The sequence below is a fragment of the Dermacentor silvarum genome, chromosome 2 (assembly GCF_013339745.2).
Source record: "Dermacentor silvarum isolate Dsil-2018 chromosome 2, BIME_Dsil_1.4, whole genome shotgun sequence".
Lineage (NCBI taxonomy): Eukaryota > Metazoa > Arthropoda > Arachnida > Ixodida > Ixodidae > Dermacentor > Dermacentor silvarum.
Genome location: NC_051155.1, coordinates 48,756,155 through 48,782,275, shown reverse-complemented (window position 1 = coordinate 48,782,275; position 26,121 = coordinate 48,756,155). Strand labels below are relative to the sequence as shown.

The following is a 26,121-nucleotide window of genomic DNA, read 5'->3' as shown; positions in this document are numbered from 1 at the left end:
TAGACACGGTCAGTGAGGCCGGTGTCGTCAACGAAGCTCAGGAGGGCACGGTAGAGCTTCAGGTGACTTGAAGAGCAGCCCGAGGGGTGCAGAATTTCGTGTGGTGAAGAACATGGGAGGCCGTGCGCACGGTAAATGCGGGCGAGGGTGGCGCGCGCCGTGGAGAATGCAGGGCACTCGCAGAGGAGATGCTGCAGCGTTTCTGTAGCGCCGCAGTCTTGGCAGAGAGGCGAGGGGGCTCCGCGGAGGCGATGTTTTCGCTCGGCAGGCCAGACGGAACCGGTCCGGAGGGCGAGGAGGAAGGCGCGCTCTCTTCTCGTCAAACCGGATTCCGGAAGAAGGCGTGGTGGGCGCTCTTGTGCGACGCGGCTGTCGGGGTGTCGCAGGGCAAGTTCGCGTCTGATATTGCGGCGCGCGGTGTCAAACGAGTTGACGCGCAGCGAGAGAGGCACAGCGGGCTCGTGGGCGCGCTTCGCGAGTTCGTCTGCGGACTCGTTTCCGGCAATACCTACATGGGAAGGTATCCACTGGAGACAGAGATCGCACCCCTGTTGCTGCAGCGCGTGGAGTCTGCAGGCTACTCGTTGCGCCAGGAGTGGGGCGCGCTCGTCGAGGAGAAGCTGGTGGAGAGCGGCCCTAGAGTCGCTAAGAATTGCCACCCTGTTTAGGAACGGCATCTCCTCTATAATGTCGGCTGCCAGGTGGAGCCCGACAAGTTCAGCTGTGGTGGAGGAGGCGCGATATGAGAGGCGGCACTGTCTGGCGATGTCAAGGTGTGGCACTACACAGGCGGCGGCGGCGGAACCGTCCTGACGAACAGAGCCGTCTGTGTAGAGGTGAGCCCTCCCCACCAGGTCGTCCTGGATGCGTGCAGCAGCCTCCTGCACGACGGCGCAGTGAGGCGTGTGGTGCTTGGAGCGGACGCCCGGCAAGTCGAGGCACACGCGCAATGGTACACGCTTGTTTGGTGGCGGCCAGGCTGCAGGGGTAGCAGGGGGGTCGACCACAATGCTGTCGTAAATCTCGAGGAGTTTCCCCACTCGAGATTTAGGGAGTTGGCGCAGGTAGGACAGGATGGGGCTGGCACCCGGGGCACGAGAGAGGCGCTCGATGTGGCCGAGGGCGCGGAGATCGGCTGTGAGGGAGACGGGCCAGGCGCCGGTCTCTGCGAGGGTCTCCGCGACACGGGATGTTCGGGGCAAGCCGTGGCACATTCGGAGGACACGTCGGTGGTCGATATCGATGTGCCGCCACTGAGGTGGTCGCAGGTCACACAGCGGCAACGCGTACAGCACACAGGAGAGGGCGACCGCATTGTACATACCCGCAGCGAAGGAGGCGGGGCAGCCATCGCCTCGCGCGAGGAGAGCACGCACAGCGGCCTCGACACGGCGCATAACGGCACGGAGTCGCTTCACAGCGGGGGACCAGGTCAGGCGGTGATCTATAGTGAGCCCCAGGTAGCGGACGATGGGTCGCCAAGGGAGGGAGACACCATCGATGATGATGCGGCCAGTGTGGAGGCGGGTGGTGGCGCGGGGGTGGACCATGAGGGCCTCCGATTTGGTCGCCGACAGGCGGAGGCCAATGGCACGGAGGAATTGGCCGACCGCATCAACAGCCGCCTGGAGGTGTCGGCGCATCTCCGCCATGGCCGAAGGGGGGCCACGGACGAAGAGTGCCACGTCGTCCGCATAGATCACGGCGCGCACAGGAGGGTGCCCACTGTTTCGCACGCACTCGCTGATGGGCGCAAGCGCGAGGTTGAACAGGAATGGGCTGAGGACACTCCCCTGTGGCACGCCGCACGTCACAGGACGGGGGGAGCTGATGGCCTGGCCAACACGGACAGCTGATGTCCTGTCACTGAGGAAGGCTCGTATGTAGGCGAGAAGTCTGCCCTCCACGCCAAGGGCGCGTACAGCCGACATGATGGTTGTATGGGGCAGTGAGTCAAATGCGCTCTGTACGTCCAGCAGCATCAAGTAGGCGGCGTGGCCATCGCGTCTCGCCTGTTCCAGGGTGCCCACGACGGCAGCAAGGCAGTCGGCGGTGGAGGGATGGGCGCGGAAACCACACTGCTCTGGGGGAAATGCGCCACGGACGTCAGCGATCCACTGCAGCCTGGACAGAGCCATTGCCTCCATGGTCTTGCCAGGGACAGACGTGAGGGAGATGGGTCTGTATGAAGTGAGGCTGCGGGGGGGCTTGCCACGTTTGAGCACAGGGACGACAAGAGCACATCGCCAGGCCTCAGGGAGGGACCCGTTGTGCATGACATCATTGTATGCATTGAGGAGGAGGCGGCGCTGATCATCGTCCAAGTTTCGGAGCATTTGGTGTGTAATTCCGTCCTGCCCGGGAGCACTGCGGCGGCGGACACGGCAGAGGACGCGCTGGAGCTCGTGGAGAGTGAAGTTCTCGTCGCACAGGCTTGCAATTGCCTGCGCGTGGTCAGTTCCTCGCACGAAGACAGCCGCGTAGAGAGCGTGGAGGGCGACCGCAGGGGCGCCGAGTGTGGGTTTGGCAGCGGGGGCGGCAAAGGCATCGGCCAGCTGTTCAGCGAGGGCAAGCTCGCTAATGCCGTGTGCCACCGCGATGGCCAGGACTGGGGAGCGAGGCGACTTGGGGTTGAGGAGTGCAGTGAGGATGCGCCAGCCGCGGTGTTGGTTGCGGGGGTCATCGAGGGAAGAGCAGAGGCCCGCCCAGCTGCGTCGGCGCAGCTGCCTAGCGTGCCGCCTGCAGACAGCGTCGAGCCGGTTGTAAATGGTCCAGTCCGCGGGGGCACCGGAGCGGGAGGCACATCGATGAGCTCGCCGGCGAGCTGCGCGGACATTGAGCAGCTTAATGTCGGGGCAGGGCGTGCCAGCAGGAACGATGACGCGCGTGGTAGCACGTCTCGCGCACTCGGCGACGTGGGCGAAGTAGTCAGTGGTGCATGGAAGGCGAGCACAAAACTCCCGAAAAGGGGGCCAGCGAACAACAGCATAGATGCGCGTGGCACCGCGACTGGGGTTGGTAGGACACAGGGAGATGGGGAAGTGGTCCGATCCGGCTGTGTCCGGAGCGCGCTGCCAGGTGTAAGAGCAGCGCTCGGAGACGAGCGCGAGATCGAGCACAGTGGCGACCCCGCTCCAGTGAAGAAAAGTGGGCTCACCGTTGTTCAGGACGGTGAGGCCAGTGGTGGCGATGATTGATGACAAGGCTCTTCCACGCACGTTGTCGTTGGCACTGCCCCAATCACTGTGGTGGGCATTAAAGTCACCGCACACAACAGAGTCAGGCGAGAGGTGGGCAACGAGGCGGGTAAGGAAAGAGTAATCAACGCGGGAGATGTTCGCACGCACGTAGACACTGGCCACCGACAACCATGTCCAATTACATCTTTAGTCACTCGCTCACACTCTGTTCCAAGTCTGTGAAATCAGTGTGGAGCGAATATGAGTCGGTGTACTCGTGAGTAGGTGTGTAGACTCATGTTAGGTACGAAGGACATGATAATGACGGCGACAGCTGTACGAATTTAGACGAGCCCGTACCGCACTGGCCTCCAACGCCACATTCACAGCTGAGACGAAAAGCACGATAGTAAGCTAATAATATTTCATATAATAGGACCACGTGGTTTGAGCACTCGTTCTTGCTTCTAGCCACTGATCAGGTAGCAAGTAAAGTTGATCTGTGTCTTTTGTTTCTAATTGATGACACCTAATTACAACTATGATGTACTTCCCCAGGATCAGGCCAAAAAGAGAAATCGATCGTTGATTTGTTGTTTCGTCATAAATGAAATGGTGAAACCAATTCTGGAGGATAGGCAGACAATCTTGCGGTCAGATGAAGCAAGGAGAATAACATGGTACTGAGAAAAATGCAATGTAAGAGAAAAAAATGCATTGGGAGATATAAACAAAAAGAGCAGGTTAAACTAGGCCGACATGGCCATAATAATATTTAGGTTAATGTAAACAAAAATATAGAGATAATCATATGCAAGCGAATGGCCTCCTCGCCTACAGTAGGAAATTATTATTTGCATTACACACATTCCTGTCGCTAAAGCCCCCTCTTAGCGCTGGGGCCCTAAGGACAAAGAATCACTGGCGGGTAACGCATGTTCGTTTTGATATACGGTGCTCTGGGGCTTTCCTTTCTGTTGGCGCTGTGCGTTATGCTGGCTGGAGATCTGAATACAAGAGGCTGTTCTCTCAGCAATAAAACTGGTTTACGGATGCGCGCCTGTCGTCTGCGCCGTGCATGTCGAAACGCCATTTATTACTAGTCGAAACAGCGTGCCGCCTTCAACACGACGTGTCAAAAAATACATGTCTATGCTGTAAGATTGCTATCCAGGCTATATCTCCCTGGTAGTTATACTGAGTATATATCAAGAAACAAAAATTGCATTCTTACAGCTAAACGCAAGAGATGGAAAAAAGCGCGCCTTGTAAAAACCAACAGAAAACGAAGCAGAGACCGAAGAAATATAGATAATGCCGTGCGCGGGATGGCACGGAGTTCGTGAGCTTATCGAACGCATATTGGTATATCAGAAGTCGGACTGGGAATTGTGATGCGTGAATTGACATGCATTATAAAAGGTAGATTGGTTAAACTGACTTAACACGTGTAATTTAAACTGACTTAACACGTCATCCTCATCATGGTCGTCATGCCGTCACCATCATCATTATCATGATCATCATCCTGACCATCAGCACCACTTCATCTTGTTCGGAAATTGCGAAAATGACCAGGAAGAGATGGAATCATCACCATATCCAGGTTTTGAATTTTCGTTACGTTGGTCGCTTCCGTTTTTATTATTATTATTTGTAGACGAAACCCTGCGGAGCGTTTCTTGACTTCTGGCCATTGCACAATTCTACCGTAATTCACGTGTACGCAACTGGAAGAAGGCAATGAGGACCCGCTCGAAGAATACGGCATATATAATAAATGTATTTATTCTTCCTCATTTATGCGCTTCAGCGTGCAAAAGCAACAGGGTCTTGCTTTGCCACACATCCAAACACCGCCTTGCTACCAACACGCAGCCTGCCACACATTGGGAGATGAATATTACACGCGGCTTTTCAATTTTACATTCCCTCTCGCTGTTTCTGCCTTGTGGTGTCTACCTGGGTAGCTCAGGTAGCCAGCCATAAACTTAATTGAAATTGAAATTGAAGATATACACCAGGAAAACCACGAGATGCCTAAATGATATGCCATGGGAGCATAAAGAAAAAAAAACACCGAATTAGACCGATGGGAATCTCTAAGTACCCTTACATAACTGTGTGTGAATAACTGCGTAATCAATGCTGGTGTTGCACAGGAGTAAAGGTAAATACAAAGCGGAAATCGTGAAAGCTAGCTTGATCACTAATTTCCACGGTTTCACGTGCGGGAACCCCAATCAGATTATGAGGCATGCCGTAGTGAGGGACTCCGGATTAATTTTGACCACCTGGGGATCTTTAACGTGCCCCCAATGCACGCGACACGGGCGTTTTCACAGCACAGATGTCTATTCCTAGGATACGAGGATTTTTTCGCGTCCATCGACAGAAAACTATCATCATCAATGGCTCATACCCCCATGACGCAGAGGCTACAAGCACTCAGCAAAGTGAAGCGAACAGTGCATACATTCTTTGGAATCGCACATACAACATACAGAACAGCATACGTGTCAATAAAGAACAAGCTCAAAAACAAGCATCCTAACCACATAATTGATGATAAGGTGCTCCTGCTATCAATGCGAAGCACGTAGCGCTCCCCGCATACGTTTCCCGGTAAAGATTACCGTTGCGCAAGCTGCCACGGCGACGCCAGCTTGCGAAGTGGGGCGCGACGTCCCTAGTCTTTCCTATATAAAATACTTAGCCTAGCCACTGATTTCATTGTAGTTGCATCACCGCTATGGGCGGTGGCATGCTGTCAAAATTACCATTGCTCCCATCCATACTAGCGCAGAATACAAAGATAATGTTCAATAGCCTGGCAAGCGAACAAGAATTCAGGATCGCCAGTCAGCTCCTAGAGTCTGTAAAGGAGTACGTTCATCTAGGTCAATTACTCACAGGGGACCCTGATCGTAAGAAGGGAATTTACAGAAGAATAAAATTGGGTTGGAGTGCATACGGCAGGCATTACCAAATCCCGACTGGGAGCTTACCACTGTCGTTGAAAAGAAAAGTGTGCAATCATTGCATTCTACTGGTACTAACATATGGGGCAGAAACTTGGAGGTTAACAAAGAAGCTCGAGAACAACTTGAGGACCGCACAAAGAGCGACGGAACGAAAAATGGTAGGCCTAACGTTAAGAGACAGGAAGAGAGCGGTGTGGATCAGAGAGCAAACGGGGATAGCTGATATTCTCATGGACATTAAGATAACAAATGGAGCTGGGCAGGTCATGTAATGCGTAGGATGGATAACCGGTGGGCCATTAGAGTTACAGAATGGATACCAAGAGAAGGGAAGCGCAGTCGAGGACGGCTGAAAACTAGGTATGGTGGTGAAGTTAGGAAATTTGCAGGCGCAAGTTCGCATCAGCTATAGCGCAAGACAGGAGTAATTGGAGATCGCAGGAAGAGGCCTTCGTCCTGCATTGGACATAAATATAGGCTGATGATGATGATACCATGTGCTCTAATATAGCGCTACTACCATTACTCTAAAGCCATAAAGCATTGCCTACACACCTCAGCAGTTGTAGTGATGGTTTTCAACATCCACTTTCGCAGAGCTGAGTTGGCAAGTTTTTGCATTTCACCCCCATCGAAATGCGGCCGCACCAGCCGGGATTCGATGCCGCGACCTCGTGCTTAGCAGCCCAACATAGAAAGCATCCTTAATATACTTTCCGCACAAGGTTAAACAATGTCAGAGAGAAGAAACAACACGGGCAGTGCTGTTTATGTCCCGTCGCTGCCCACGTTTACGTTGCTCGTCTCTGCCAATGTTGACACTCATTGTGACACTCATTGTCAATGCTGACACTCATTGTGACTCACCAACTAGTCTAAACAGTTATGGTAGTAAGAAAGCAGCTTTCACAAAGCTGTGAACTACAAGTAGCGTTTCACCTTTAAATGAAAAACGCAAAAATGTGAAAGAAGCGAATGACGCCTAATTACACAAGTTTGAAATCACAGTACGCTTGTAGAAAGTCGCTCTTTTCTTTAAATACAAAGGGAAAATTGTTTTCTGTAATACACAAGTAAAGGAAAACGGCACGCGGTAAAATAGTAAGAAAACATTAATATAACTATGGTTTCACCAAGGTGACTATCTGACTAGTCAGTGCTTGTCACCATGGTCACTCTTCTTCCTGGAGGGGGAAGACATTACCCCCTGGTCGGCGCCGGATATCGAGACCGGTGACACAACACCAGACGCCTTGGTATCTACATTGGAACCCCTCCTTTCCGGAATGGCCAGCTTGTTGTCATGGGTAGCCACGGATCTCTGTCGCTTCTTGCGAACTTTTCCTTTGGGCTGCGGTTCCAGCGACTTCTTCATGTCATCCAGCACATCCAACGGGCTCGCAACGGTGGTCGTCCGTGTGCTCTCCGGATTGAAGGGGGTGACCTTCCGCGGCAGTTTCTGGAAAATCTGCGCCGAGGCGTACAGCGCACCTGCCACAATGGCCAAGAGCAGGTCCTCCCGTCCCACTCCGCGGAGACCGGACGCTGCAGCAGCGAACACTCCACCGAGCCGCGCGCAGGAATACGCAAGACACACGCCGAGACCGCGGGCGGCCGACGGGAAGGCCTCGGTCGCGCACAGCGACGTGACCACGACGCCAACGCCCGTGACGGCCTTGGCTTGGATCAGGAGGGCGGTGCTGAGCAGTTCGGCAGAGCCGCTGCTGAGCGTGGTGCCTAGAAAGCAGCAGTAGGTGCCCGCCAAGATGTATATGGTAGTGACGAGCGCCACTCGGCCGATTCTGTCTACGGCGAACAGGTACAGCGCGTAGCACACACCGTCGGCAACGACCGACGTCAAGCGCATCCAAGTCTTGTCGCGCGCCGAAGACGCCAAAAGAAGCGTGTAATAAGCGGCCATGATTGCGAAGGACGAGGCATATATGATCAGGCCACGACGGAAGACGGCTGATGAGGTACTCTTGTCTCTGGTGGCGGCCGCAGGCCGCTTGGAGTATTCGAGGTCATGGTTTTTAATTCGCTCTACCAGGGCTTCGGCGGCGTCAGCAGAGAAGCCGTTCACTTTGGCCGCCGCCTCCATGGCGATCTCGGCACCCTTGAAGTTGCGCCGGGCGATGAGCCATCTGGGCGACTCTGTTACGAAGAAGCATCCCAGCGGAACGAGGAGCGTGGGGGCCACCATGAGGAGCTGCAGCCCAATCCAGTTGAGACGCGCCAGCTTTAGGGCTGCGTAACACGCGTCGCCGAGCAAGAGGCCGAGGATTCCGGACATGCTGACGTGGACGGCCCGGTGGGTGTTCGTGGACACCTCGGTCAGCAGGATGCAGGCCACCATGGAAAGAGCGCTCGACGAGCCGGATATGACAAACCTCGTGCAGAGGTACATGAGGTATGTGTCGGCGAAGCAGCCGCCGAACGCCGCAACCATGAGCACGCACGCGGCTCCACGTATTACCAGCTTCCGGCCGAGGATGTCCGTGGCGAAACCGGACGCAGCCAGAGAGCCCAGGACGCCGGCCATGAAGACGGCGTTGGCCATGTGCACTAGCCACCGCCGATCGCACACCAGGTTCCAGAGGCTGATGATGGTGGTGTGAGCCACCGCTGCGTTATAGTCCCACTGCTTGCACGGTACGACGCTGGTGTCGTTCGGGTTTTCCGGCTTAGCGAAGACGGTGCAGTGACTTCGCTGACCGTCTTCCTCTATGGGGATGGCAGTCTCCTTCCATTCCGTGTCGGACATGTTGGTACCGACTGGCTTGCTGCACCAGTGGTCCACGTCGCCGGAGATGAGCGGGAAGGCAAGCGTGTGGGAGTGCATGACCCACACGCCGAGTATGGCGAAGAGCAAGACACCCTTCTGGTAGTTGCCGTGCCCGAATGCCTCGGCGCAGTCGAAACTTTCGCTCGGCTCCAGATCACCTGCTCCGAGTCGCTCCTTAAGGACGTGCGCCATGCTGGCTGCTGGCGCGCTGCTCCCGTTACTGTAGAGCTTGGGTGATGCTGAGACGTCGTTGAACAGCCGACAACGCAGAACCTGGGGCAATGCTCATTCAGTGAACGCTTCTTCTTAGTCTTCTTCGTTTCCTATTCGTGCACGCCGTCACGTGTGACTTTTCATCTTCTTATCTAAATGTAAAGATATTACTTCTGCAAGACAGATCGCCAAGCTATGGCGGTGTCGGTAATATTACCGCGATGAGCATTCTTCGAGAACTTCATGCACGTTTCAGTATGTCCGTCCGTACTAACTTTGTACACGCCAACTTGAGCCACTGGACATGTGTAACCGAGCATGAGCCACTGGGTATGCGCCCGAACAGACAGATCGGGTCATTGGGTGTGTGCAACTGCGCATGTTACGCCAGAGAGAGAAGAAGAAGAACAATAACTTTATTGAAAGTCCGGCGAGTTATTAGGCGATTTGGGCGAATTTCCCTGCCTAGGCGTCGGCCACGAGCCCTTGAGCTCTGGCGGCTTCCTCGGCGCGCTGGATGGCCCAGAGTTGGTCTTCGGGGGCGGAGCTGAGCAGCGTGGTTTCCCAGCGTGCTCGGTTCGCGGCTGCGACCCCGTCTGGAACCCCCCCCCCTTGTTTTCACTCCCATAACATGTGTTCCAGGGTTGCCCTGGGCTCACAAAACTTACATAGAGAGATTTTATTTACAGGATAGGGCAGAAGGTCGACCTGAGCTGGTGCGCGCTAGCCTGCTACTGCTCTTTGGCCATCCCTGGCCCTTGCGCCAATAAAATTCATAGTCTGCTACTCTACACTGGGAACGAGGGAAAGGGAGCGAGAGCATTGCAGTGGATGATGATGAGAAGAAGAGGAGTGAATGGTACATTAAACGGCGCTATTACTAGAATGGCTCGTAGACAGTAGTTTTCTGTCATAGAGAAACTTCAATAGCACTTTCGTTGTCCACCTTGCAATCTTCCTTCGTCCTTCGTCAGGCCATGGGCCGAGAATAACGTCCTCCGACAGTGGTTGCCCGCCGACGCTGGCTAAGAAATTTTCCAACGTCAGTCGCTCCAGCATATATGGGCGATCACTTGTTGTATCGTATGTATAGGGTTGTTTGTTGTCTGGTAAAGCCCTATTTTACCCGAAAACCGAAATTGTAGCCGGCTGACGAATAGCGACAATAGGCGTTGGGGTGGAACCGTCTCGGCACGCAACGTAGCTTCGGCCCTGCTGCACGCAGCTTGTGAAATGCACTATCAATCCCCCTTCGCTATGATGTCCAGAGAACTTTTTCTCAGCTGAGATACGTTCAAAGATCGGACAGGTCTCGGATGGAGACCGACATGTTGCACATACAGATTACAATGTATGTTAACAAAGATGCGTAAAAAATCTATGACCAGGTTTTCGGGAATGAAATGTTTCATTTCCTAGAAGTTATAGCGCTCTTTACTGTCATTATTACTTAGTTTCCAAACAAACGTCGAACTTGACAGTATTTGCTGGAAAACCCTGATGTCCGCCGATTACCAGCTTGAAACAGGTGCCTAGTCTTAACGCGTGAGCGTTAAGGAGCTCGTGATATCCTCCAAGAAAAAAAGAACAAAAAAGAAACCAAATGTAATGTGTGACTTAGTACATTTGTAAATTTAACACGAAAGAACCCGAATTTCAGAATGGTTCCACAAAAAAACTGATTTCTCCCCGATTATCAGCTTGAAAAATAGCTCAGTAATGTGGAAAGTTGGGCAAGTTGGTGATTAATTGTCATCAATTGAAAAATAGCACCCGATTTTTACCCCCCGAATTAGAAAATATATACAACCCGAAAACGAACAACCCTACCCGGGTATATATAGCTGCCATCCCCCGCTCTCAGCTGGCAACCCTGGTTGGCTGCAGGCCCGGAGGTGCAAGGCAATAAACATCATTCGCTATCTTGCGTGCGTCGATGCATGGTGTCAGAAGTGGTTCGGTGACTTTTTTTCGGCAGTCGGACCACAAAGCAAGCCCGCAGAATGGAGTTTCTGAAGCCGCGCGCTGAGCTCGTACTATCGGGCAACGTCGCGGTGAACTGGAGGCGCTTTCGCCACCGACTCGAGTTGTTCCTCAAAGAACTCCTGACTAAAGGACCACTCCTGGACATTTCTGACGGATCAAGATATACAAAGTTGTCAACCGATCCATCATCGCACGGTCTGGAGGCAGTTTTACTGCAAAAGCATAATGACGGCTGGCGCCCGGTAGCGTACGCCTTCAGATTACTCTCAGAAGCTAAGGGACGCTATTCACAAATTGTAAAGGAAGCGCAGGGAATTGTGTTCGGGTTTGAGAAATTTCACGATTTCACATATGGTCGTCGGATGCTTGCAGAAACTGACCTTAAGCCCCTCATTGCCATCTCTACCAAAGCAATTGGAGACATGCCACCAAGGCTGCAACGGTCTTTGTTGCGTTAAATGGTGTATGATTACATCTTGCAGTATGTACCCGGAAACGATATTGTAATTCCGGACACCCCCTCGACGGCATTCTCACGTAATAGGAGGGCTCAAGACTGTGCTGCCTCAGCGGACGCAGACCTTCACGCACTTACCATCCAATACAGTTGAGTCAGCGAGCAGACAGAGCGTCGATTGGTCTAATCTACGGCAGAAGACCCGGAGCTGCAAAACGTTATGGAATCTTTGAAGGCAGGCAATCCATTAAAAGGCCCCTTCCGCCCGTTTGAAGCAGAGCTGACGGAGACAAGCGGACTTCACTTTGAGGGCGCCAAAGTGGTAATTCCATTAGCATTGAGACGGGAAATGCTGCAGCGGATTCACGAAGGTCTCTAAGGCCTCAACAAGTGCAAAGCTAGTAGACCACGGGCGCTGGTCTTATGGCCTGGTCTGGCCAGTGATATAGAAGATTTAATCAGGTCATGCTCCGTGTGCAAAACTTTTGCATATCATCAGGCGTGCGAGCCCCTTTTGCCCCGCGAAGCGCCAGCACGACCGTGGGATCGTGTGGGAGTAGACCTCTGCCAATTCAACAGGCAGCACTACCTAGTTGCGTATGACACATTCTCAAGCTTCCTAGAAGTTGAGCGACTGCGAAGCAAGAATGCCCGGGAAGTTGTTGATGTGTTGGGCAGCACGTTTAGCAGACATGGCATTCCATTGGAGGCTGTCACTGACAATGGTCCGCAATTCGCTTGCTACGAATTCAGACAATTCGCAAATGCCTTTGAATTCCATCACACAGCCCACGATTTCCCCGGTCAAATCAACTGGCAGAGAAAGGTGTGCAGATTTCTTAGCGGTTACTACAAAAGACATCGAGTGGAAAAGAAAGCTTATGGTTCGCTATGTTAAACTACAGAGCCACGTCTTCTCGGAGATGGAAGGCGCCCCAGTGAGCTTCTCATGGGACACCGCCTGAGAACACGGTTACCGGACTTTGCTGCGCAGAGGCCTCAAGAAGTATGGAAGCGAAACAACCAAAGCGAGGACGTCTACTCCCTGTCTTGAAGAAAGGGGACGTCGTACGAGTTAGCGAGGACCGCGGATGAAAAATCAAGGCACAAGTACTGCAGCAGGCAGCACCGAGCTCATACATTGTGGTCACGGAAGGCGGAACCAAGCTCCGCAGGAACAGGCAGCATCTGCTGTCGACAAAGGAACAGTACGAACCCGTCTTTACCGACGGCTGTGGTCAAGCAATGAACTGTTTGGGAAACCCAGAAAGGGAATCCAGATCCCACTCGCCAGCGAGGCCCCACTGCTCATCGGATGGACCAACTACAGTTTCACAGCCTCTACAACACGCTCTCGCATCGCAGTCACCGTCACCTGATGTGGTAGGAGAACGCAGATCAGCCAGGCAGCCAAGGCTGTCCTACAACGAAAACTTCTACCAGCTCGCCTGACACTGACGCTGTTGTGCTCAGCGATGCAGTTCAGTGAAGTGAGCAGGCCGATGTCTAAATAAGTGGTCCTTGTGAGATCTCTATGACGGGTGGGCGGGGTGTGTGATTGTGACTTGGCTGATCATGAGTTTTTATTGCTTATGTTAAAGGAGGGAAGATGCATCGTATGTATATATAGTTGCACATAGCTGCCATCCACCACTCTCGGCTGGCAACCCTGGCTGGCTGCGAGCCCGGAGGGGCAAGGCAATAAACATCATTCGCCATCTTGCGTGCGTCGATGCACCCATTATGTGTCATGTGTGTGATAGTGTTCACAGTCAAGGCCGTTTCACATGGTGCGATTTTGCACTGCGATTATCGCACCGGAAGTGCGATTTCCGTCACATGCGACGAAAACCGCAGTCGCAGGGCCGATTCTGCGATTTTCGGCTGCGGCCAACCGGTTGGTCGCAGCGTCGCAACGTCGCAGCAATCGCTGCGATTTTTCCGTCGAAATTGCGCCGAGAGGTATTTCGCGGTCTGTTTTGGAAAATGGCGGCGGTCGCTCAACGCAACGTTTATAGATACTTTTTTATCTATAAATATTGGATCAACAAGCCTCGAACAGTGCAACTAATTGAGTGGAGCCTTGGATTGCGCAATCGGTACGTAACATCAGCACCGACACGCGAGCAGTGCAGATAAAAACTCGTAGGTCAGATTCGTTTCTGTGATTTCTATGAGTTTGTTGACACGCTACGTTGCTAATCTGGCGACGCTGTTTTTTAAAAAGGTTGGCTTCGGGTGCTGATAGTACGTACTTTTGCGTGATTTTCCGTTATTCACACGCGCTGCGAGTTGGTAAATACTACGAGGTGTCCCTCACGGGAAGGCATGGCCTTCGGATGTCGTCCCAATTTTCTGGTTCTGGAGACAACTGGCGATATACAAAAACGCCACAGTTTTATGGCGGTATGCTTTTACGGACGGAACAATTTAAAGAATATGCAACTACGGACAAATGCTATGGTCACGCTATACGCGCGACCATTTAGTTGCAGTCGTTGGTTAGGGCTTTCATGCGCATTTTCCCCAATGAATTATCTCATTTCATGTTCTGTTACTTCCGCTGCGAGACGCAAAGCGAACGTGCAAACTGGATATCGTAATGAATGTTCTACAATAGCATATTTCACACTTTGACTGGGAATAAACAGTATTGCCAATTTGTTTTCGAAGTAATATTTAAACAGTTTTTTTCTCATTTTTCTGATGCATCATTGTTCTCCTGAATAAAAAAAAACCAATAATCCTTCAGTGTGTTGCAGACTTTTTATCCTTACTGCATCTGTATTAACCCTCACATTAAAAGGTAATTGCACATTTCGCTTACTTCAGCGCATCGACTTACTTTTGTTTATGCTGGTTGTAACATATCGCAGTACTCTAAGAAACTACTTAGCCATAAACATCCTTGCCGTTTCTTGCTTCTCTGTCGTTACTTCCTGTAAAACACATGCAATAATGCGAAAAGCAGGCAGACATCTGGTTTTTATAAGTAGTAGGTAACACAATAAACAAAAGCAGATCAAAATTGTGCAGTGAAGTCAGCCGGTTGCATTCCTTCGTGTGAATGATAGTATCTTTTCAAGTGTGGGTGGGTCATGCATGTCCACAGCTCGTAAAGTGTGCAGACTCATCACGAGGCATAGGTATTGCCCATCAATATGGAGGCATTGTTGCTAATGAGTCTGCACTTACATGTATTACTGCATAAACTCGTATAACCATATCCCATCATTACTCAATCGAGCTTGCTCAGAGTCATATTCACCAAAATTATACTCGGCCGAGCTTGATCTGACTAATATTCACAAAGATGCTACTCAGGCAAGCTTGCACCGAGTCATATTCATCAAATATCTACTTAGCCAAGCTTGCTCCGACTTATATTCATCAAAATTCTACTCAGGTGAGCTTGCACTGAGTCATATTCACCAAAAATCTACTTGCCGAGCTTGCTTTGACTCATATTCACTAAAATTATACTTGGATCAGCTTTCCCCGACTACCACATGACAATATTCACTAAAAGTTTACTCAACTGAGCTTGCTCTTACTCGTATTCACCAAAATTCTACTCAGTCAGGCTGAAACGAACTCAGACTCACGGTTAGTTCGAAGTCTTAGTGAGCCGACGTTTGAGTGAGTTCACCGTGCTATGTATACATTACATTATGTGACCTGTGCGGTGAATAAGCAAACATTGTCTATGAGTACGTGTTGCATCGGGTGAAATAAGGACAACTGTAAACACTGCAGTTAGTTTTCTAGAGTTCAACTGACCGTTGCGTGAAAGCTTCGCCTCATGTCGATTCAAGCAAGTGCATTGGATCTGCATCATAATTTTTGCCAATCCTGCTGTCTGTCCTAACCATTACTGGGTGGCCACATTTTGTACATTTCAACACAAAGTTTAATAAATGACTGTAGTGCAATATATTAAAAAAAAGATGCTTGCATCACTGCACGTATAACAATCAGAACATGACACAAACACATGCACATAAGATGCACACAAATGATAAATACAATAAACAGATGGAATCAGCTAGCCACCACCTATTGAAAAAAAAGAAAAAGCACAGGACTACGTATAACCATTCCCCTTGCCAGGTACATGGGCTATAGGAGAAACACACGTGCAACCTAACAGTTACCTCGAGGTAGCAGCTATGGACGCTTTTGCATTCGCAGCTGGCCACTCAACCACTCAAGTGTGTTCAGTGTGCACTTGTGCTTAGGCACACTTTTTATTGTCTGTATCTCAAAAATTTAATGTGGCTCCTCAAAATTTTGAGAATGTTTGGATTCTGAGGCTTGCAAAGGTAAATATTTTTATTCCATTTTCCTTCAAGGTGAAGGCTCATACAAAAGATTAGAGATATTGTCAGTGCCCCTCACTTTCTCTCAGAACATAAGTGGTCTGTTATTGAGATCCTAGCAGCTTTTCAACAGCAAGAAAGGGAATCAGCTTCCCCTGTTTTCAGCATTGGGTTAATGCAGGCAATTCAGGGAGGCATAAAGTTTTGTTAATACAATAGGTTCGGGAATACCAGATTAGACTGTACCTTGACACTTTCCTTGCACTTTCTCATTTTGGTCAAATAACCCAGTTTGACATGGCTCCAGTTAGCATGCTCTAACATTGGTCTAATATAGGTTAAGTACATGACTAGCCTAACAGACTGGGATGCTGCCTTTCATTTCCAGGAAAGGAATCATAGCACCTGCTCCAGTTGCATATGTTTTTTGGTTATCAGGGGTATTCAGCCTCACTTTAAGGATAACGTGATGAAGCAGGTAGAAGCACACGCATGCCATTAGCGGATAGTTTCGATAGCTTCTTACCTTACACTTGCCACCATGAATACAAAATTTTAGCGTTCGATTTTGTTATTAAACAAACAAACGTACTCCTAACAAGGTATTTTAATGTTAGCCGTGTGGCTACGCGGCTGCGCTACGTACTGCAGCATATTAACTTAAGCTTCTTGATACAGATTCACAGCACACTAACAGCGCAAGAAACAGGACGAGAAAATAGACGATGCCCATGTGTGCCAGAATGATACGATACTACGCACACAAGTGACTGCAGCTCCTAAAAAAATATGGTGTCGGCTTTTACGGCTTTCGAAATATTCAGAGAGCACTTGTATGAATAATTACAGCACAGGCGCCGAGACGGACGAGCCAGGCTGGCGCTAAGATAAACGTTCACAACCTAAATTCCATTGCACGTTCAGTAATTACACACAGATCATTTGCGGCTTTGTTCAGGGGCAGACGTGAGCTTTTGGGTTGGTGCTTGCTGCTAAGTTTGGTGCAAGAATATTGCTAGGAGCAGGAACCACTAATGCGCAATCACGAGCAATACACACACATCCGTTTTTCAGAAGCTGACGTTAATCACGGCTAGCGCGAGGGTCCCTGCGTTGACATGACGACTCCGCCGAATCCCGAATACTGCATATGCGATGACAACAGCTATAGGGGCTTGTTTATAGGTCCTCTTGCAATTTGTTTAACCGCAGGCAGAACGACACAGGCATAAAACACACACGAGACAGCACACAACGCTGAACGACCACCTGCAAACAGCTGTTTACGTCCGCCATTTCTCCTCGTATTGAACTTCACAAACCGCTGTTGCGCACTCCAAAACAAACTAAACTTTGAAGCGTTTTTAAATTACAAAACGCACGTATTATTTGGTCCTAATAAAGAGAGGTCAATTATATTATAACGCGCACGTCTTTTTCATTACATTAAACGAATTTATGCGGCGTGTGCAACAAAATCTGGCAGCAAGCAACCCTGGGCGTCGCATAATCGCATTGTTGACATCGCACCATGTGAAATGGCCGTAGCGAATTTCGCATCTGCGAAAATCGCAGCTGCGAAAATCGCAGTGCAAAATCGCACCATGTGAAACAGCCTTCAGGGCTATTCGACCGCCCGGTGAGATGTGCGTAGCGGTGGGTGAAAGCAAAGCCCAGCATGTGACACTAGGTATGTGAACGTTCTTGGCCAATCCTCCAGAATGGCTAAGTGCCACTGGGTGGATGCCCCAAATAGACATGCAGGACAAGCTAATTCGACGTACTGGGGCGCAAACTTAAAAAAAAAACACCGCATATCCACGGGGTGAATGATGATGAGTGGGCGAAGCTCCGGAGGGAATCATCGGTAAACCGTGAATCTTCCGTGTAATTCGCCCAGTCTCGCCGCACTAAATCGAACGATTGACTTACACCAATGACACGCGCCATATGTGACGTCATTCCTATTTTATAATAGCGCCCTTCATTATAATTGCACCATCTCCCGCTTAAGGGGACGCTAGCACAAACGCGTTAGAAACGTGCAGTACTCTCTAGTAAGGGGGAGAGGCCACAGCGTCTTACGCAGCCGTTTACACATGCCGGAACGTGCACCGCGTTTGCCGACGCCCTCACATGACTGCTGAGAGAGTATAACCCCCGTATTCATAAACGCTCCTCGACTTGAACTTGACTGGCCACCGCCTTCAACGCGTTTCGAACGCGCTGCCCAAGGCGGTGGCAAGTCAAGTTCAAGTCGAGGAGCGTTTATGAATACGGGGGTAAGGCGGAGAGGCCACAGCGTCTTACACCAGCTTCTTATAGGGGCCGTAACGCGCTAGCACAAACGCGTTAGAAACGCGCAGTCTTTCGTTAATGTTGGGTATTTCTTGTCATCGTGGTGCGTGTGTCCATGTGCGCTTCGTGGCGTAGTGGTTAGCGCCGCGCGTTCGGAAGCGAGGGGTCCCTGGTTCGATTCCGCGCTACGGACACAACTTTCGTATTTCTTTTTTCCTAAAAGTAGACGTGGCTACCTACTACTACGACGACGACTACTACTACTACTACATACTACAGAGGAGGGACAGACCCACACCCTAAGGAGCTTCGCCCCTAAAATCCCTGGGAAAACAGAAGCAGTGCGTGGTTGTCGAGTCTCAGCTGCGGTCTTTCCGTGGCATGGCAGCTGAAACCACGGATTACTGGTGGTGTGGCGTTCTCATTAGGCTAACTAAGAAAGCGCCCAAGTCACCTCAGACATCTATCTAGCAACCTGCTCGTTATTGGGAATGTTTCCCTTTCTGCTCGTGTCGCCTCAGTGCTCAAGACGGGCAGGCGTACAGCCCCAAGGCTGTACGCCTTGGCTGGCTCTGAACCGGCTCTGAACCGCACTGTTCCTCTGCGTTGCTGTGGCCCTACGCAAAAAAAAAAGAAAATCGCTGGCTCTCCTCTAATCGAAAGTAGATTTAAGCATGAAATGGCTACTGGCAAAGCACATTGGTGGGAGATGATACTAGCTCAATGGGTGCAGTGCACGTTCGCAACGGCACACCCCACCACATCACACCGTACCACACCACAGCCCGCCATACTGTGCACTGGTCCATATGGACGCTTCCCAGCTAGAAGAAAGCCTACTGAAGGCGGCACAACAGGCAGCGAAAGTCGCCAGGGAGACAGAGTGCAGTGCCCAGCTACAAGAAAGAAAGCACCTGAAGAGGGCGCCACGCAGCGTGGCGCCATCTCTCGAGGCGACACAGAACCTGGGCCGCGGGACTCGCGGACCACTGGCGTTCAAAAGAGCACAGGCAACCCTGTCTCCGCGCCAAAAGATGACGATCAAGTGTATAGTGCCCTGTATCTGCCTTTTGAACGTTGCTATTGGAAATGTCCAATAAAACTTCAGTGTACTAGAAGTTACAGCTTGAGTGATTAGCAATAACATTAGCAAAACTCGGACATTAGCAAAACTCGGCAAAAAACATTAGCAATAACTCGGAAGCAATATTTTTTTAAAGTTGTTTGGGCAGTAACTAGCGTATGTAATGCGGTCGTATACAAGGGGTTGGGGGCCAAAGTCCACATTTTCTCAACTTTTGACTGGTTGCCCGGATGATCCCGTTTTGTTCTCCCAACGATGCCCGGATAACGACTCTGGCTTTTGGCTCAAGGTCACTTGAAGGTCGCCGAGAACTGGAGCTAAAAGCATTTCATGCTTAAAAAATGGTGGACGCTTAACAAGCAGCTTCGCCTTTAAAGGGATACGGACACAAAAGTTGTCGGGTGGATTTTTGCGTTGGAACAAAAGTTGAACTGTTGAATATGACGAATACAACAAGCTGCTTTGAAAAAAAGAACGAGAAACATCTTTTTTTTTCGATTTTATGCTGCACCTTGCCTCCAAGCGGCCCCCCGCAGGGGCGTCTGCGTCAGCAGGCGTTTGGTGTGTTGCGACACCACGGACCCGAGCACATGAGGGTGGACCCTCCCGCGTTTAACCGTGCGTGGCTTAGCCGTTTCTGGGGAAAAGGGGATCCTGGGGATTGATCCGAAGCCGCGTGTTTGGACCTTTAAGGCCCCTCGGCGGAGGCAACACACCCCTTTGGCCTCGGCTTCACGTAGACGGCACCCCCGGACTGACCCACCCAGGGGAAATCGGTAGTTGCCTTTTCCTGTCCTCCTCTTCAATCTTCGTCCTTTTCTCTCACTTTCAATCTTTCCTGTCTCCTTCTCAATTCTGAATTTCTGATTTTCCAGGCAGCTGGGGTTAACCTTGTGTCAGATAGCCAGCCTTGGTTATATCATATTTGGTTATAGTGGTTGTGTACAGCTGGCATTGACAGGTCTTGTTCATAACATATATATCAAAACGTTTATTAAAAATAACAGGTGTAGGGAGCGGGTGGGTGGAGCCCCTAGTCCAGGGCTCCACTGGCTTGAGCGGTCCGCCGTGCCTGGTCGAGAAGAGCTAGTTGCATCTCCCAATCCTCGCTGGCGAGCCAAGTCTCCCACTGCTCCTTTCCGGAAAGTTTGCCGGCTATTTGCGGTGTATTAATTTTGGGTGGCCTGTTCTGGCAATCCCACGTAATGTGGGCTAGAGTTGGCTGGCCTCCGCACCACGGACAGTGAGCGCTGTAGAATGTGGGGTGAATGGCATGTTTCAAATAAAGATTTGGATATGTGTGCGTCTGTATTCGGCGCCAGTCGTAAGAGTCCCGCCCGGATAGATCAGGGTGTGGTCTCAAGGATGTCTCGCGGTAAGAAGGGTTTTTCTGAAGAGTGGTTGGCCGCTCGGTATAACAACCCTGTCGCGTCCCCTTGTTGGGCTCCGCGGTGGGCGGCTGGCACTGCTGCCGAAATCAATTTAATTTGTATGGCATCCTCATACCCCAAACTGCCTGATCGCCCTCTCATAAAAGAGGGCGCACCGATGAATCCTTGAACTTCTCCGCAAAGACCACCGAAATGTTCCCACGTTTCCACGTGATTCACTGTGAAAACACTGACAAAAAAGCGACAAACATTTCACCCTTCTTGGTGTCAAAATGTCCCACGGAGGTCATTGGAAGTGGCTACAAAGCCACCAAGATGGCAAGTGGTGACCTTCTGAATGAAATAAAAGACAAAATGCAGTACGAGAAACTTACAAACCTGGTGACTTTTGGCGATAAAACCATATATGTTAGTGCACACCGAACAATGAACACCGTCAAGGGCGTGGTTTCAGACGGCGACCTCATGGATTTGACTGATGAAGAACTCCTGAATGGATGGAAAGAAGAAAACGTTATAAATGTACAACGCATAAAAATCAGGCGCGCCAACAAAGAACTACCAACCAAACACATAGTACTTACTTTTGGCTCTAGCACACTCACGGATGCAATAGAAACAGGCTACCTCAAACTTCGTGTAAGACCTTACATTCCAAATCCACGACGCTGCTACAAGTGTCAGAGGTTTGGCCATGCCTCTCAAAGCTGCCGAAGACAACTCACTTGTGCGAAATGCGCTACAAAAGATCACTCTGCTGACGAATGTACTGCTGAGGCCCATTGCGCGAACTGCGATGGCGACCACCCTGTATCTTCCAGATCTTGCGCAGCGTGGAAGAAAGAAATAGAGATAATTACAATCAAAGTCAAAGAGAATATCAGTTTCCGGGAAGCACGACAGCGTCTGTCACTTTCTTTTTCAATGAAAACTTCTATTGCCGAAGTGGTGCAACAGGGGGCAGCATCACGATGGACCCCGGCGGTCGCCCAAAGTACGCGCAGCGTACTGAGACGACTGCCACCCGCCCCCATGGTGGGAGCAGCTAAGGCTGCCCTGCCCTTCTCGAAATCGGCCACACCAGAGGCCTCCACTAGCGCTGTCAACAGCCATCGCAGCTCAGAGGCCAAGGAGGACCCATCGGCTTCCGGGCTGGTGAGGCCACAGCCTTCGTCCCTCGAGGCGAAGGCTACACGACGTACACATCGCTCGTTAGAGCGAGTGTCCAGCGCTTCGCAAGAGGCTATGGACACTACTCCAAGCAAGGTGGTGCAGCCAGCACCTTAAGAGCGGCCAAATTCTTTGGACCGCTCTAGAAAAGACAAAAGCAAAATTACAGGGCCGCAAACGGCTCTGTAATCTAAGGCAACACTTCCTTTTTTAGTACACACAGCACCAATTTACATTTATTATGGATACACAAGTCATACAATGGAACGTCAGAGGCCTTATTAGGAACCTCGACGATATCCAAGAACTTAATTCTTAACCGAACGCCTCTTGAAGCAGTGGCAGTTCGACTTGTCCTTCTGAACAAACTCATCACCATTTGCTCGCTTTACATACCCCCACACTATCACTTACACAAACATGAATTTCAGTCCTTTATAGACGAATTGCCAGAACCTTATCTTGTTCTTGGCGATTTCAATGCGCAGAGCAGTCTGTGGGGCTACTCTCGTATCGATGCGCGAGGTCGTCTTGTTGAACAATTTCTTTTTTCCTCTGGTGCGTGGCTCCTGAATAAGAAGGAACCTACATTTTACTGTATCGCAAATAGAATCTTTTCTTCTATTGATCTTATCATAGCTTCCCCATCTCTATTTTCTGAACTTGAATGGGAAGTTATAAAAAACCCATACGGGAGCGACCATTTCCCAGTGCTGCTGAGAGCAACAAGACAACACGAATCTCCACCACATGCTCCCCGGTGGAAGGTGGATGCCGCAGATTGGGAGAAATTCCAGACACTTACCAGTACGATCTTGTGGACTGACATGTCCTCGCTCGGAATTGATGGTGCCGTCGAGTATTTTTTTAACTTTATAATTGATGGAGCTTCCAATTGTATCCCCCAAACAAGTGGACTTTCTAGCAAACGCCGTGTTGCGTGGTGGAATGAACAATGCCGGAACGCGCGTAGGCAGCAGAACAAAGCATGGAGGCAACTTCGCGATTCCCCTACTGCTGTAAACCTTGTCAATTTCAAGAAAATCAAGTCCCAAGGTAGGAGAACGCGCAGACAAGCCAGGAGAGACAGCTGGCAAAAATTCTGATCAAGCATCAATTCGTACACGGATGAGGCCAAGGTTTGGAACAGAGTCAATAGAGTAAGAGGACGACAAACACATCCGCCTCCCCTGGTACACAGGCAGTGAGACAGCCTGGAGGACCAAGCGAACCATCTGGGTGCACATTTTGAACATGTGTCCAGTTCATCACACTATTCTCCAGCATTTAAAAGATACAAATCAGCAATAGAAAAACAAAAACTAGACCGAAAGAGCACCGGAAACGAGCCATATAACCTACCTTTCTCCCTAGCAGAGCTGCATGCATCACTCAAGTGTTGCAACCAATCTGCCCCAGGCTCTGACCGCATACTATATGACATGTTGAAGAACCTGCCCTCTGAAACGAAGGAAAACCTTCTCTGTCTCTATAACTCTATCTGGACCTCCGGCGAGATCCCCTCTGCCTGGAAAGCGGCCATAGTGATCCCTATCCTGAAGCAGGGCAAGGACCCATCGTCCGTATTGAGTTACCGGCCCATAGCTCTAACAAGCTGCCTCTGCAAAGCTTTCTAGAAAAGGATAAACCGCCGTCTGATACATTTCCTAGAATCAAACAAGCTGCTTGACCCATACCAGTGCGGTTTTCGCGAGGGTTGATCCACCACTGACCATTTGATACGTATTGAGGCACAGATACGTGAAGCTTTTGTTCACAAACAATTCTTATTATCTGTGTTCCTAGACATGGAAAAGGCCTACGACACCACATGGCGGTTTGGAATATTGAGAGACCTCTCCCACTTTGGTATACGTGGTAATATGTTAAATGTCATTGAAATTTACCTGCTGAATCGCACATTCCGTGTTTGGGTTGGCAGTGCTTTATCACGACCTTTTGTGCAGGAAACTGGAGTGCCACAGGGTGGGGTGCTCAGTTGCACTCTCTTCATTATAAAAATGAATTCCTTCCGTCTATAAATCCCACGCAACATGTTTTATTCAACGTATGTCGATGATGTACAGATTGGATTTAAATCGTGCAACTTTGCAATCTGTGAGCGGCAGGTTCAACTTGGTCTGAACAAGGCGGCTAAATGGGCAGGCGAGAATGGGTTCTGCCTAAATCCACAAAAGAGCACCTGCGTCCTTTTTTCTAGAAAGAGAGGACTGTACCCCGACCCCGACATTGACCTGCAAGGACAGCGTCTACCTGTAATAGCGGAACATAAGTTCTTAGGCATAATTCTTGACACAAAGCTAACATTCATACCACACCTGAACATCTAAAAAACAAGTGCATGAAAACAATGAATATTTTAAATGTGTTGTCACACACTAGATGGGGTAGTGACAAAAAGTGTCTCATACGAACACGCCTAGACTACGGGGCCATAATTTATCAGTCAGCCACCCCAACCGCGTTGAAGATGCTGGATCCCGTCCACCATCTAGGTATTCGCTTGTCTACAGGTGCATTTAGGACAAGCCCTGTAGACAACCTTTACGTCGAATCCAATGAGTGGTCACTCCACTTGCAGAGGACCTACATAGCACAGCTTTCATGTATTTCCTTAGAGTGAATGCTAACAGTCAGCATCCCACATATTCCACCGTAAATGATTTGTCCAGCTCCCACCTCTTTCATAACCGGCTGCAGTAAGAGAGCCCTTCTCGTTGCGTGTGAGAAGTATGGCCGAGGAAATGGATGTCCCACTGTTTGAACATCGTCTAATGACACCCACTATACAGGTCTCACCGTGGCAGTGGCAGATTGTAGATTGTGATTTGCCTTTTTTACATGTTACGAAGCACGCCCCGGTTACACACATTGAAATGCACTTCCTTGAACTGCAGCATAAATACGCCTGTCCGGAATTTTACACTGATGCATCAAAGTCTCATGCTGGCGTCTCATGCCGCGGTTGGCCCATCATTCTCGGGACGCCACCACGGACGCGGTATAGAGCGGACGCGTCTCACGTCGGCTCCTGTGATTTTCGTCAGGACCTGCGGAACCCTGCACGGCATCCCACGAAAATTGACCCTATCATCTTCCTAACATCGTTCTGCACCAGAAGACACCACTCTCATCCAGGTAGTCCGATGTTTGGGCATTTTATGTCCACTTCTTGACCTCACCTTGGGGACCTACGCTTGCCCTAACGAGTTAGGCCCAACGCCGACTGCACCGGGACTCTCCCGCGGACGCCGCCTTATATGGCGGTCACCGCTCTCCGTGGATATGATCCCACTACCTTGGCACGGAAAAACGTTCCTGCCTCAACGCCCGATGACTCCATTCCACCCACGGATATCGTGGATGAGGGACTATTTACAGTGATGACGCTTCGTAAGCGCCGCCAGCAATCTAACACTGCTAAGGCCTCGGATACCGATAAGGCCAAGTCAGCGAAGACCCCACCCAAGAAGAAGACATCCCGTGTATCGTGGCGGCCCGCCGCTATGCCCCGCACTGCTGCGGAAGACTTCACAATCGTGCTCAAGCCTCGAGTCACGGTGGATCTCAAAGCTGCCTTCCAGCCAGGTGAGCTAGGAGCCAAGCTCGCCTCATATGTGAACGCTACCAACAGTGATTGTATCAGTGTGTGGCCCATTTGGGCGCACAATATCTTCGTTGTCTCAACCAACGACATCAACACTGCCAACCTTCTCTCGCGAGAATTCTCGGTCAAGCCATCCCAGGGTCCCCTACCGATGATCGGCCACGCCAAGATCAGCGGGGAAGTGTGCCTTGGCGTCATTACGGTGCACGAACAGGAGACCTCCGCCTCCCTGAAAGCCAAGATCCACTGGCGGGGTGGAAACATCGCTTTCATCAGGAAGCTGGGCAAGACTTCCGTGGCCCTCCTCATTTTCGAAGGCCACCACGTGCCACGGTTCGTGCACTACAACAGTGTCGTGACCCCGGTACGCGAATACAAGCGCACCATACTGGCCTGCTACTGCTGCGGGACGGTGGGCCACCGCCCGGAGCTGTGCCCCCACCCCAACGATCAACGCTGCGGCCACTGTGGTCAAGTTGTGGGTGCCTCTGAGGAGGGGATGACCCCACATGAATGCAAGCCATCGTGCCTGGTGTGCGGCGAGGAACACCTCACCGGATCCCCGGCCTGCAAGGCAAAATTTCGCCGCCTGCAGCAGACGGGCGGCCAACATGGTGGCCGCGGCTC

At 50.7% G+C, this 26,121-nt stretch overlaps 1 protein-coding gene across 1 annotated transcript; it reads right to left on the bottom strand.

Moving 5' to 3' along the window:
- Window positions 1-7,316: 7,316 nt before the first annotated feature.
- LOC119440001 (solute carrier family 22 member 8) lies at window positions 7,317-9,140 on the bottom strand. Its single transcript, XM_037704953.2, has one exon. The coding sequence runs from the start codon at window positions 9,138-9,140 to the stop codon at window positions 7,317-7,319; it is 1,824 nt and encodes a 607-aa protein (XP_037560881.1).
- Window positions 9,141-26,121: the final 16,981 nt, after the last annotated feature.